This window comes from Diabrotica virgifera, chromosome 1, assembly GCF_917563875.1.
Source record: "Diabrotica virgifera virgifera chromosome 1, PGI_DIABVI_V3a".
Taxonomy (NCBI): Eukaryota; Metazoa; Arthropoda; class Insecta; order Coleoptera; family Chrysomelidae; genus Diabrotica; species Diabrotica virgifera.
The window spans coordinates 284,705,687-284,718,128 of record NC_065443.1 but is presented as its reverse complement, the minus strand read 5'-3'; the positions used below and the strand labels follow the sequence as shown (position 1 = coordinate 284,718,128).

The following is a 12,442-nucleotide window of genomic DNA, read 5'->3' as shown; positions in this document are numbered from 1 at the left end:
TTTTATACTTTTAATGATTTGTAATATTGTTTATGATTATTTTTAAAATTTTTTCATTCTGACTTTTTTTCTTGTACATTTAGGTATACACATTGTGAAACAAAAAAAGCATATTTTCTTCACTTTAAAATGGTATATTCCAAAATAATTTAAGGACTATTTTGAGATAATATATCCGTAGAATATCCAAGAGTATCGGTAATTGTGAGAAAAATTTTAAATTTATTTTTTCAATTAGAAAAGTATGATTGCATATTGTAACATAATTTTTAATTCCAAATAACTTTTCTTAATAACAATTTTCGATAATGTGAAATATAAAGGTACTTTACTCTTGAGCGAAATTCATATTTTTTAACATACCTCGTACACTATTGATAAAATTTTATACGTGATGATTTAATCTTAGGTATTAGACTATGCAGAGCATTTTATAAAGAATAACTTTTTTTCATAAAGTTGATAATAAAAAAGTTTTCCATATGGTTCCAACTTAGTGGGACCTATTGCATGTGTATATGTCACATTTTGAAAAATCATATCTCGTTTAAAAATAGTCCTGGAATTTTTTACGATACACCATTTTAAAATAAATAAAATAAGCTTTCTTTTATATTTAGCAGTGCATATATCTAAATATACAATAAAAAAAGTTATAACGAGAAATTTAAAAATAATCGTAAAATATATCAAAAATCATTAAAAGTATAAAACTTTGAAAAACCATATCTTGCTTAAAAATAGCCATACCGCCTTCTACAATAGACCATTTTGAAGGGTAATTGACTTTTCTTCCTATTAAATGTAACATTACATATACCTAAAGCTACATAGAAAAAAGTTACAGAACAATTTTTGCGAAGTAACAAGGAAAATGTCCCAAAATCGCTGTGAGTGGCGAACTTTGAAAAATCATATTTTGGAAACTCTAAATCATAGGTACTTCTACAAAACGTCATTTTAAATAAGAAGGATGGAACTTTTTTTCTGTGAAGCAATGCCTATAGCTATATCCCCTTGGAAAAAAGTTATGGGGCAAAAAACAAAATTGCTATCTTTCGTGTTTTTTCTTGCTTTTCTCTTGAATATATGTTTGTAGAAAAAAATATTTTTGACTTTTAGATGTGATATTTCGATAGTAAATTTAATCTGGAACAATTTCCCTGTAGACGTGTTTGCACCAAAAGTGCATAGAACTCACCTTAATTCGCCCTGTGCCTAGGGACTAATTCACCCCTTTCTCAAAAACGCACCCCTTTAAATGGTAGCACTCCGCGGTTTTTTCATATTTAGAGGTCCATTTACTGTATGAAACAATAAAACCCCGTTAACGTTGTAGTTCCTTTCTAACATACATAATCAATAGCCTATTGGTCGGTGTCACGGTCTCCGCAAATTTTGTAATCAATTTTAAAAATAGTTCTAGGCTACCTAGGTACCTTTCAGAATAGCTCCGAGCTGGCTAACAATGCAATATTTAACTGCTATTATATGGATAAATCGATTTTTTTTAATCATTTTAACGTAAGTTAAGACATCCATAGATGGTAGCTTAGTGGTAGAGCGTTAGACCGGAGATCGAGAGGTCCTGAGTTCGAAACCTGTGTTGCTTACCTTTTTTTAATTTTTTTAATACATAATTAAAAGTTAATATACTTAACATTCATATTTTATAAGTTAATTATTATATAATATGCCATTTTTTTTTTAATTTCAAACTATTTCAAAAATGTGACTAATGCTATGACATTTGAATTCCATTTTAACATACTAAGTTAAGACATCGATAGATGGTAGCTCAGTGGTAGAGCGTTAGACGGGAGATCGAGTGGTCCTGAGTTCGCAACCTGCTGTTGCTTACTTTTTTTTTTTTAAATTTTAATACAATGTATTACAATTATGTCATAATTAAAAGTTAATATACTTAAAATTCATATTTTATAAGTTAATTATTACATATGTCATTTTAAACAACCGTGGTATTATAAAAGTACTTTTTTATACTAGTGTAATTTTTGGAATTATAATCTGGATCTCGGAGGTAAACTGCACTATGTTATTTCGAGTAACTGTGTTTAGCGTGTGTTTGCTACACTTAGGATGTTAATAAAAATCTGATATATCCCATAATTGGTTAAAAGACTATATTACAACGACAGAAAACGCAGCCGGCTGCGTTAACAAAATATAATGCAGTATTAACTGTCGCTGCGAGATATCGTCGCACCACACCAATGTGTTGGTTCTCGTTATATCGCCGTGACAGTTCGTCTCGCGATAATTTCGTATGGCTGTGTGCATGGCTTTTTTACATTTAGTCCATATAGTCCATTATTTCACTGTTTTTGCTCTAAATAAGAACCGCTTGGATTGACATGAAATTTGGCATAAGCATAGCTTACATGTCAAAGAAAAAAAGTGATATTGTGCCGATGTGTGCTTTTGCCCTGGGGGTGACTTCCCCCCTATTGGGGGCGAAAAAATATAAGTCTAAAATAAGTCCGGAAATGGATAAACTGACTAATTTTAAGTAACTTTTGTTCCATAGAGCTTTTTCGCCAAGTCAACACTTTTCGAGTTATTTGCGAGTGAATATGTTCATTTTTTAACAAAATAACCACTTTTTAGACGGTTTTTCGCAAATAACTAAAAAAGTAAGTACTTTGTCGCCAAAAACGTTCTTAGCAAAAACATAGCAGGTAAAAAAGTAAAAAAATGGTGTACGCGTTAGGTCTCTGGACTTCGTAAAACCAGAGTTATAGCCAATGAAAAATAGATTCATATTCACCAAATTTCAATGAAATATCCAAAAAACTAAGCACTTTTTGGGGAAAACCCATTGTAACTTTTTTTAAACTGTTTAAAAAAAGCTTTATTTCTGTTTTTATAAAAAGTTTCTAGCATTAAATTTAAGCAAGTTACGCTCAAAATAAAGTTGGTTGCTTTTGTTTTGGTAAAAAAAATCGGGAAGACCACCCCCTAATTAACAACTTAAATGAAATTAATCGTTACGGCTCCACAAATTATTTTACTTATGTTGTGTTTATATGATCAGTAAGTTTCATTGATTCAAAGTGCTTATTTTGGAAAAAATTTGGTTTTAAAATAAAATTTTTAAAAATTTTATTTTAAAACCAAATTTTTTCCAAAATAAGCACTTTGAATCAATGAAACTTACTGATAAAGTATGTCAATGAAACTTAATGAAACAAAAATATGCTTTTTTTCAAAATAACTTAAAAATTGTTAGAGATACCAAAAATCTCGAGACACAAAAAATGTCAGCATTTCTTTTCTGAATATCATTTTTTTGTCTTTCTGTGTACAAAAATTAATTGAGATTTGGTGTTTCTAAATTTGCATACATTCGTGATAAGTGACTCGTTCAACCCCTTTAACTGCAGGACATTAACAGGAAAAATAAGGACTTTGAACCGATGAAACTTACAGATCATATAAACAATACATACACGGGTCAAAAAACTTGTGAAGTTGTAACGATTAAGTTCATTTGAGATACTAACTAGGGGGTGATTTTCCCGATTTTTTTACCAAAAAAAAGGGACTAACTCTATTTTGAGCGTAACTTGTTTACTTTTGATGCTAGAATTTTTTTATAAAACAAAAATGAAGCTTTTTTAAACACCTTAAATAAGTTGTGATTAGTTTTTCCCGAAATGTGCTTCATTTTTGGTTATTTCACGTTAAAGTATTCCATTTGGAATTTGACGAATATAAACCTATTTTTAATTAGCTATAACTCTGCTTCTACTAGGTATAGAAACGTGATATTTACACCATATTTTTAAATTTTTTACAGGCTATATTTTTGCTAAGAATGTTTTTTCGACAAAATACGTACTATTTGAGTTATTTGCAAAAAACCGTCTAAAATTGTGGTTATTTTGTTGAAAAAATGAACATATTCACTGGCAAATAACTCAAAAAGTATTGACTTAGTGAAAAAACTCTATAGAATAAAAGTTACTTAAAATTAGTCAGTTTATCAATTTCCGGACTTACTTTGGACGAATACTTTTTCACCCCCAAGAGGGGGTGAAATGCACCCCCGGGGCAAAAGCACATATCGGCACAATATCACTTTTTTCTTTGACTTGTTAGCTATGTGTATGCCAAATTTCATGTCAATCCAAGCGGTTCTTTAAAATTTAGAGGTTTTGCAATATTTTACCGTTAAAGAACGGACTAATAATAATGCTCTTCTATACCTAAATTTTCATAGATGTTTGGTAACACTTCGTCTAAGATTTTCATGTAATTAGCTCTAGCAGTTTTAGATTTTAACGCAGTGTTATATTCTGTGGTTTTATGCTGTGACCTTTTTTGCGTTAAATATGCGTGCTCTGAGCTTTAATTTTATAAAGTAGTGACATTTGACATATTCTACATGTTCCACTCATTAAAACGCCCATTTGGTGATAAATAGCAGTCTGATTTTTGCATGAGAGTTTAATCTCTGTTCGAAGAGTTTAAATCTGTTCTGTCGGACAAAATACATGTGCCGTTTTCGTGGTCTGACCGTTTCAAATTTTTAACCTGTTCCACAATTAAAACTTCCCCTGTTCCAGTGTTCCAATATATCAAAGTTTGTCCGACTAGACACCATTAAGCTATTAACAAATTTTCAGCTTGCTATTAATCAACTTTTTTTTCATACGCGGGATCCAGACATATAATAGCCTAGCAAGTCGTCAACATGATTGCAAATTTGGAAGCAAAAATAACGTACAGGGTCGGACTTATAAAAAATGTATGTAACGGTGCATTTGAGCTCGTTGCAAATGAAAACTGTCTGAGCTAAAATTGAACTGATATGCTCTTTTGGTAGGTTAACTATCCAGAACACTTCAGTAAAGAGGAAGTTTTTCAAAATTACCGGATTCGCAAATTATAATTTTTCTATTTAAATAATGTTCAGAACACGCCTTCACCATAATATTTAAAAAAATTCCGAATTTGTAAAATATCATTTTTTTACTTAAATTAGGAAATCTTATTCTAGTACTTTTCTAATACATATGTTCACCAGGACGAAGCCCTCTTAACACTGAATTACATATTTTCCATCATTTTTGCCTCTTAGTAGCAGTAATTTTTGTTAAATGTCTTAAGAATTTCTCAAACGCTCAAATATGTCAATTTTACTTGGTAAGCCATGACTCATTAGGTTGTCATGGAATCTGTTTGACATTTATAGATAAATAAGAAAATTGGCCAGTTCATAATGCCACTTTTAAGCAAAGAAGACAGAACATTAATTAAATATTACCGTTAAAAATATAATTATGGTGCAAGAAAAATTGTAAATGTATTTCCTGAGAAAAATGGCATATTGGAACGATAGGAAAGTTATTAAGACATCTAAGGGAAACCCATGGGTCTATTGAACATAAAAGTGGAAGAGGTAGGAAGCAAAGCTCAAGAACTGAAGAAAATATTGCTATAAAATCTGTTGGAACAAGGAAAATCGCAAAAAAACTAGGATTTCCCGCACATTAGTTGGAAGAATCATTAAAGAAGATTGCCGTATTAAAGTATTCAAAAAAGTTTACTGTCAAAGACGTACTGCCAATGTAACAGAAAAACGACTGGAAAGATGTAATTTACTAGAAAAATATGGTTTTCAGATGAAAAAATGTTTTATTTATGACCTCCAAAAAATACCCAAAATAACGTACAATTTAAGAGAAATTCCTCTAGAGAATCTTTTAAAAAAGTCATTTCTCAAAAGGTATAATGGTCTCTATTGCAGTATCCATGTTGAGAAAGTATCGTCTGATTTTTGTTGATGCTGGGGTAAAGCTTAATTCAGAAACATATCAAGAACAAATCTTGCAGCACCTATTACCTGAATTTGAAGAAGTATGTTATGATTACACTTTCCAGCAGGATAGTGTTCCTTCGCACTCTTACCACAATACAAGGATATTCTTGAGTGAAAATTGCCCGAACTATATTGAGCCAGAGATGTGGCCACCTAACAGCCAAGAATTAAATCCGATTGACTATTCAATTTGGGGAATTTTCGAACAAAATTTGTATGACGGACAACAATTTGAAACCGTCGAACAGCTCAAAGAAAGAATACAGTTTGTTTGGAACAATTTTGAACAGAGTGTAATAAATGGGGCTATCAATTTATGGAGCAGACAACTTCAAGAAGTGGTAAACAATAATGGTGGCCACATTCGTAATATTTTAGACTAAGTTTTAAAATTATTAAACTGCTTTCATAAATGTGTTATTTGTTAAAATATTATATTTTTCTAATTTAATAAAACAATGATATTTTGCGAATCCGGTAACTCTGAAAAATTTCCTTTTTACTGATGTGTTCTGGATAGATAACCTACCAAAAGAGCTTATCAGTTCAATTTTACCTAAGACAGTTTTTATTTGCCACGAGCTCAAATGCACCGTTACATAAATTGTTTTGTAAGTCCGACCCTGTCGGTTATTTTTGCTTCCAAATTTGCAGTCATGTTGGGGAGATGTTAGGCTATTAGCCCTGCAAAAAGAAATTAAATCGCTTGAAAAACAAAAAAGTTATTTTCAATTAAAAAATGTACTCCTTTATTTCGGCCCACAGTGTAGAGTTACAGAAGGATGCTTAGAATAGAATGGCGGATGGACAAAGAAAAAAAAAACGAACAAGGAAGTGTTGCGAGAAATGAGCAAAGAATATGAAAAATTAACACAATAAAAATATTAATGTTACAATATCTGGGACACGTAATGAGGGGGCAGCGATATGAAATAAGAGAAGGAAGTAGTATAGAAAGAATGAGAATGTCACGGTTTAAGATTTTAAGGGACTTATTTGAATGCAGTTCTATAGAATTCGTCAGCGCAGCGCTAGATCGATTAAAGATAGTAATGATTATATCCAACCTCCGATTAGCAGGCATCACTTAAAGAAGAAAAAGAAAAACTAACCTTGTATAAGTTGTTGAGAATCTGTTCATTGTTATCAGTTTTGGATGTTATTAGTCCAATTTTCCGCAAATGTTTGGTGGAACTGAATGATAAAGAAATCAGGTCTCCAACAGCTTCGTGAAATGCTACAAAATAAAAATTAGAAACTGTCCAAACACATTTGGCGTTTTGCATTAAAATACCATTATTAGCTCCAGTCCGGTATGGAGTAGGCTGATCGCGGTACAGTAAAAAGTACTCTATGTGTCCCATTTCGTGGTGAGCTGTGTCCATATCCTCATAATTAACGTCAGTACACATTTTAATCCTAAAAATATCAAAATTTAGAGTTAGAATAAATAATTGGTATGGTTCAAGTGGAAATTGGTGGGACTGTGCATTTTATCAATGAAATAAGATATGTCTCAGACACTTCAGAAGCCGCTAACGATAAAATGTTTTATTCATCGCATTAATCATTGTAAATGAGTCGAGGGATATTAGTACAATGAAAATAATAAGACGAGAACTGGACGATAATTATTATAAAGAATAAATTTTAAAGTTTTTTCTACTTTAATGACAAAAAAAGCAAGCTCATTAGCAGAAACCAATTCAAAATTATTTTGCACATTATATGTGAAACATTATTTGGTTAAAAAGTCTCATTTTTGTTGGCACAAAAACATATTATTTTTTGTCTGGACTAAATTACAGTTCTGTTTATCTTGTTACTATCAACATTTACACAGTGTTGCCAAACTGAATTTTGTTATTTTGGGTGTAAATTTATTCCACGGATCTCCGAGGGTACAATACAATAACTATTGTAGAAAATAAGGACTAAAATAGGAGCTGCAAAAGAAACATAGCAAATTAATGTTTGGAAATTGAAAAGAGAAAACGTGGTGCATCTAATATACAGGGTGTTTCATTGGGAAAGTAACACACGTTAACTGTAGAAAGAGGACACTTACGCGGTCTCAATAATACCATACTTAATCGGTCTTACTTCATTAATAACAAAGATACTGGGTGTTTTATCTATTTTGCCATTTTTTACTTGGTTCATAACTTTTTAATCACACTGTATATTTATTTTATATTTGCACGCAAATATTATTTAAGGTGTACAATAAATTAGTTTATTTAAAATTGTAAAAAATCCAGGTCCTGACTAAAAAATATTTGAAAATTTTTCCGACCCACAAAAAGCACCCTGTACATTAATTTTTTTTAATAGATTTTGCATTTGAAAATAGGATGAAAAATTAAATTTAGTGGTATACTTTGAATTTTTGGCAAAATGATTTTTCTGGTCAAATTTTGAATTTGAATTCTGAAATTATGTGATTTGAGAAAGCTCTAAGTAAAAAAAAAATTAAAATACGACTTATGACTTGTTAAACACACTATATATTTATTTTATATTTAATACTGAATATTATTTAAGGTGACCAATCAATTAATTTATTTACAATTATCAAAAATCCAGTGCCGGAATAAAAAATATTGGAAAAAGGTTCCGACCCAAAAAGACCTGTATATTAATTTTTTTTTTTAAATGAATTTTGTATTTAAAAAGGAAATAAAAAAGAAATTTAATGGTATATTTTGAATTTATTTTCGGCAAAACGATTTTTCTGGTAAAATTTTGAATTTTAATTCTGAAATTATGAGAATTGCGAGAGATTGAAGTAAAAAAATTAAAATGTGACTTAACTTTAATTAATACCATTATTTAATCTAAATTGGTAAAATGTTAACAACATTTCAGTGTTTTTTATTATAGCGACAAATATTTCATAACAAATATTCACCTTTAATTAATGAATAAATAATAGAGTCCACAAAAAATACATAGGTAACTTTAATCAACGAACTATCTGAAAAATTAAAAAAAAACAGAAAAACTTTTCCAAAAAATAACTTATATCAAAACTATAGTAATTGTTCAAAACGGCCACCACCTTGTGGAATACAAAGTCTTTCCCTTTTTGTTATTAATTTGTCTGACTGACTTCCTAATCTCGTCAGGGTTATTCTTCATTTCTTGGAAGGAGTCTCGAATCCGGTCAAGAAGTTCATCCCTACTATGTATTTTCTCTTTATAAACTTTAGATTTTAGATATCCAAACGTTATTTTTCAGCAATTTTTTTTTCTGTTTTTTTAATTTATAAGATATTAGTTTGTTGATTTCAGTTATGTATTTTTTTGGAGAATTTTTATTATTTATTGATTAGTTAAAGGTCAATATTTGTTATGAATTATTTGTCGCCATAATAAAAAAATACTAAATGTTAACAGTTTACCAATTTAGATTAAATAATGGTATTAATTAAAATTAGGTCACATTTTAATTTTTTTTACTTCGAGCTCTCGCAATTCACATAATTTCAAAATTCAAATTCAAAATTTGACCAGAAAAATCATTTTGCCGAAAATTCAAAGTATACCACTAAATTTTGTTTTTCATTCTCTTTTTAAATGCAAAATCTATTTTAAAAAAATAATGTACAGGGTGTTGTTTATGGATCGGAATATTTTTCCAATATTTTTTAGTCCGGACCTGGACTTTTTACAATTTTAAATAAATTAATTGATTGTACACCTTAAATAATATTTGCGTGCCAAGTACAAAATAAATACAGGGTGCGCCAAACCTCTGCTTTTGTTTGATTAGGGCTAAACTATGGGATTTACAAAAAAATGTTTATAACAAAACTAATGTATATTAAAACCGTCTATAATTTAAAATTATTTTCGATTATACAGGGTGAGTCAGAACGACGGTATGAACCAAAGTTTTATTTTTTTTTAAAGGAACACCCTATATATTAAATGATTTTTGAATATATTTTTTTAAAATATGAAAAATTTGTATAAGGTCTTATAGGCCTAAAGTTATTAATTTTCGAAATATTTACATTTTTATTGAGAAAAATGGTAATATTTATAGGGCTGTGAATTATGTTTCCAAGGTAATAAAAATTTAAGTGGTAGGTCAAAGTTTTTATAGTATAGTGCCATTTTTAAATAATTTAATATCTTTTACTTATAGCCATAAAATATACAGTGTGATCACTATTTGCAAATTCAAAATTTTCTCATTTTTTTAAATGGAACACCCTATATACTAATATTGCATTTTGTAGTAAATATTACAACCTTTCTTTTGGTATAAGGTTGTATGTACATAGCATGTTTGGTTTTGTAAATATTTAAAAAAGAACTATATATTTTACGTTTCACGGATATTTTATATCCGCGAAAATTTTAGTTAAATTTTTTTGCAAAAAAAATTATAATCTGATTAAGCATACACTAAAATAACAAAGATGAAAATAAAAACGTTATTAAAGATTAAAATAAAACGTATGCAAGTGCAACTTAATTGAATTTAATAACTTTAAAATTATGTTACAAACAATTTTTTACCATACTAATAAGTAATTAATATGGATAAATTAATTATTAAATTAAATAACCAATTTTAAAATCTACCCTAGAAATTTTTCTACCCTAGTAACTTTATTGTACCCAATTTTGTTAGTTAAATTGTATTTACGAGTAAGATCAGTTAATAACTTTTTAATTTACCTACATCTTGAGAACATATAAAGTATGCTTTGAAACAAATTAACGTTATAGAAGTATATTATGAAGTAAATAGTAAATATCTATGTAGTCGTGTCACAAACAAAAGCTGGTAATAATTTTTAATGGTTTCGCCCAAAACAAATGTCATATCCATCAATTGTTCGGTTGAAAAATTAAAATTTAAATTATAAAAAATTGTTACAAAAATTTCAACTACAAAAGTATTACCGGCTTTTGTGAGACCAGTTAATACTATTTATATTAATAAATAATTTGGCTAATACATTTAACATTTATTTGTTTCAAAGCATACTTTATAATTATGTTCTCAAGATGTAAGTAAATTAAAGGTAAATTAAAAGTTTAACTGATCTTACTCGTAAATACAATATAACTAACAATTAATTTGGTACAGGAAAGTTGCTGTGGTAGAAAAATTACTACGGTAGATATCAAATTTGGTTGTTTATTTAATTTAGTAACTAATTTATGCATTCATTAGTATGGTAAAATATTTGTCGTAAAATAATTTTAAGTTATTAAATTCAATTGAATTGTACTAATATACGATTTATTTTAATCTTTATTACGTTTTTATTTTCATATTTGATATTTTGCTGTATGTTTCTAAACCCATATTATATCCGTCATCATTCTCTTTGCCTTATCCCTATGCGGGGTCGGCTTCCCTAATTGCATTTCTCCACACAATTCTATCTTGGGCCATATCAATGTTAATCCCCTTTACCAGCATGTCCTGCCTAATCGTCTCCCCCCAGCTCTTCTTTGGTCTTCCTCTCCTACTCCTTCCAGGAATCTGCACTTCAGCTATTCTTCGTATTGGGTGGTTAACGTCTCGACGTTGAACATGACCAAACCATCTTAACCTATGCTCTCTCATTTTGGCATCAATTGGTGCCACACCTAGACTTCCCCTAATATACTCATTTCTAATTTTATCCTTCTTTGTCACTCCACTCATCCATCTAAGCATTCTCATTTCCGCCACATGCATTCGCTGTTCCTCTTTCTTTTTCACTGCCCAACATTCAGTTCCGTACATCATAGCTGGTCTTATGGCTGTTTTATAGAATTTTCCCTTCAGCTTCATTGGAATTTTTCTGTCACACAACACACCACTCGCTTCTTTCCACTTCATCCATCCAGCCCTAATTCTACTGCATGCATCTCCATCTATTTCTCCATTACTCTGTAATACCGATCCTAGGTACTTAAAACTATTGCTTTTTACAATCATTTCACCATCCAAAGATACCATTTTATTTGTAGTAGCTCCATCTTTAAATGAACATTCCAAATACTCTGTTTTTGTCTTACTAAGTTTTAAACCTTTTTCCTCCAGAGCTTGTCTCCACTGTTCCAGTTTTTGTTCTAAGTCTCTTTCACTATTTCCTACTAACACGACATCATCAGCATACATTAAGCACCATGGAATGTTACCCTGTATTTTCGCTGTTATCTGGTCCAAAACTAATGAGAATAAATACGGACTAAGCACAGAACCTTGATGCAATCCTACTTTCACATGAAATTTATCAGTCTCTCCCACACCTGTCCTAACACTAGTCGTTACTCCCTCATACATATCCCTCACAATCTTTACATATTCACCAGGGACTCCTTTCTTATTGAGTGCCCACCACAGAATCTCTCGAGGAACTCTATCATATGCTTTCTCAAGATCAATGAATACCATATGAGCGTTTGTTTCTTTACTCCTGTATTTTTCCATCAACTGCCTTATAATGAAAATTGCATCTGTTGTTGATCTACCCTGCATAAAGCCAAATTGATTCTCGGATATTTCGGTTTCTTCACGTATCCGTCTATCAATTACTCTTTCCCATATTTTCATGGTGTGGCTAAGCAGTTTTATAGCCCTGT

The 12,442-nt window shown here is 30.0% G+C and overlaps 1 protein-coding gene across 1 annotated transcript in view; it reads right to left on the bottom strand.

Annotated features, from left to right (window-relative positions):
• The window catches only part of LOC114330466 (angiotensin-converting enzyme-like), a 537,413-nt gene that overhangs the window by 351,500 nt on the left and 173,471 nt on the right, over window positions 1–12,442 (bottom strand). Inside the window, exons 19-20 of the mRNA XM_050663676.1 lie at window positions 7,140–7,264; window positions 6,958–7,082 (exon numbers count right to left, since the gene is read on the bottom strand). Coding sequence (XP_050519633.1) covers window positions 6,958–7,082; window positions 7,140–7,264 — 250 coding nt within the window. The remainder of the gene's footprint in view (window positions 1–6,957; window positions 7,083–7,139; window positions 7,265–12,442) is intronic.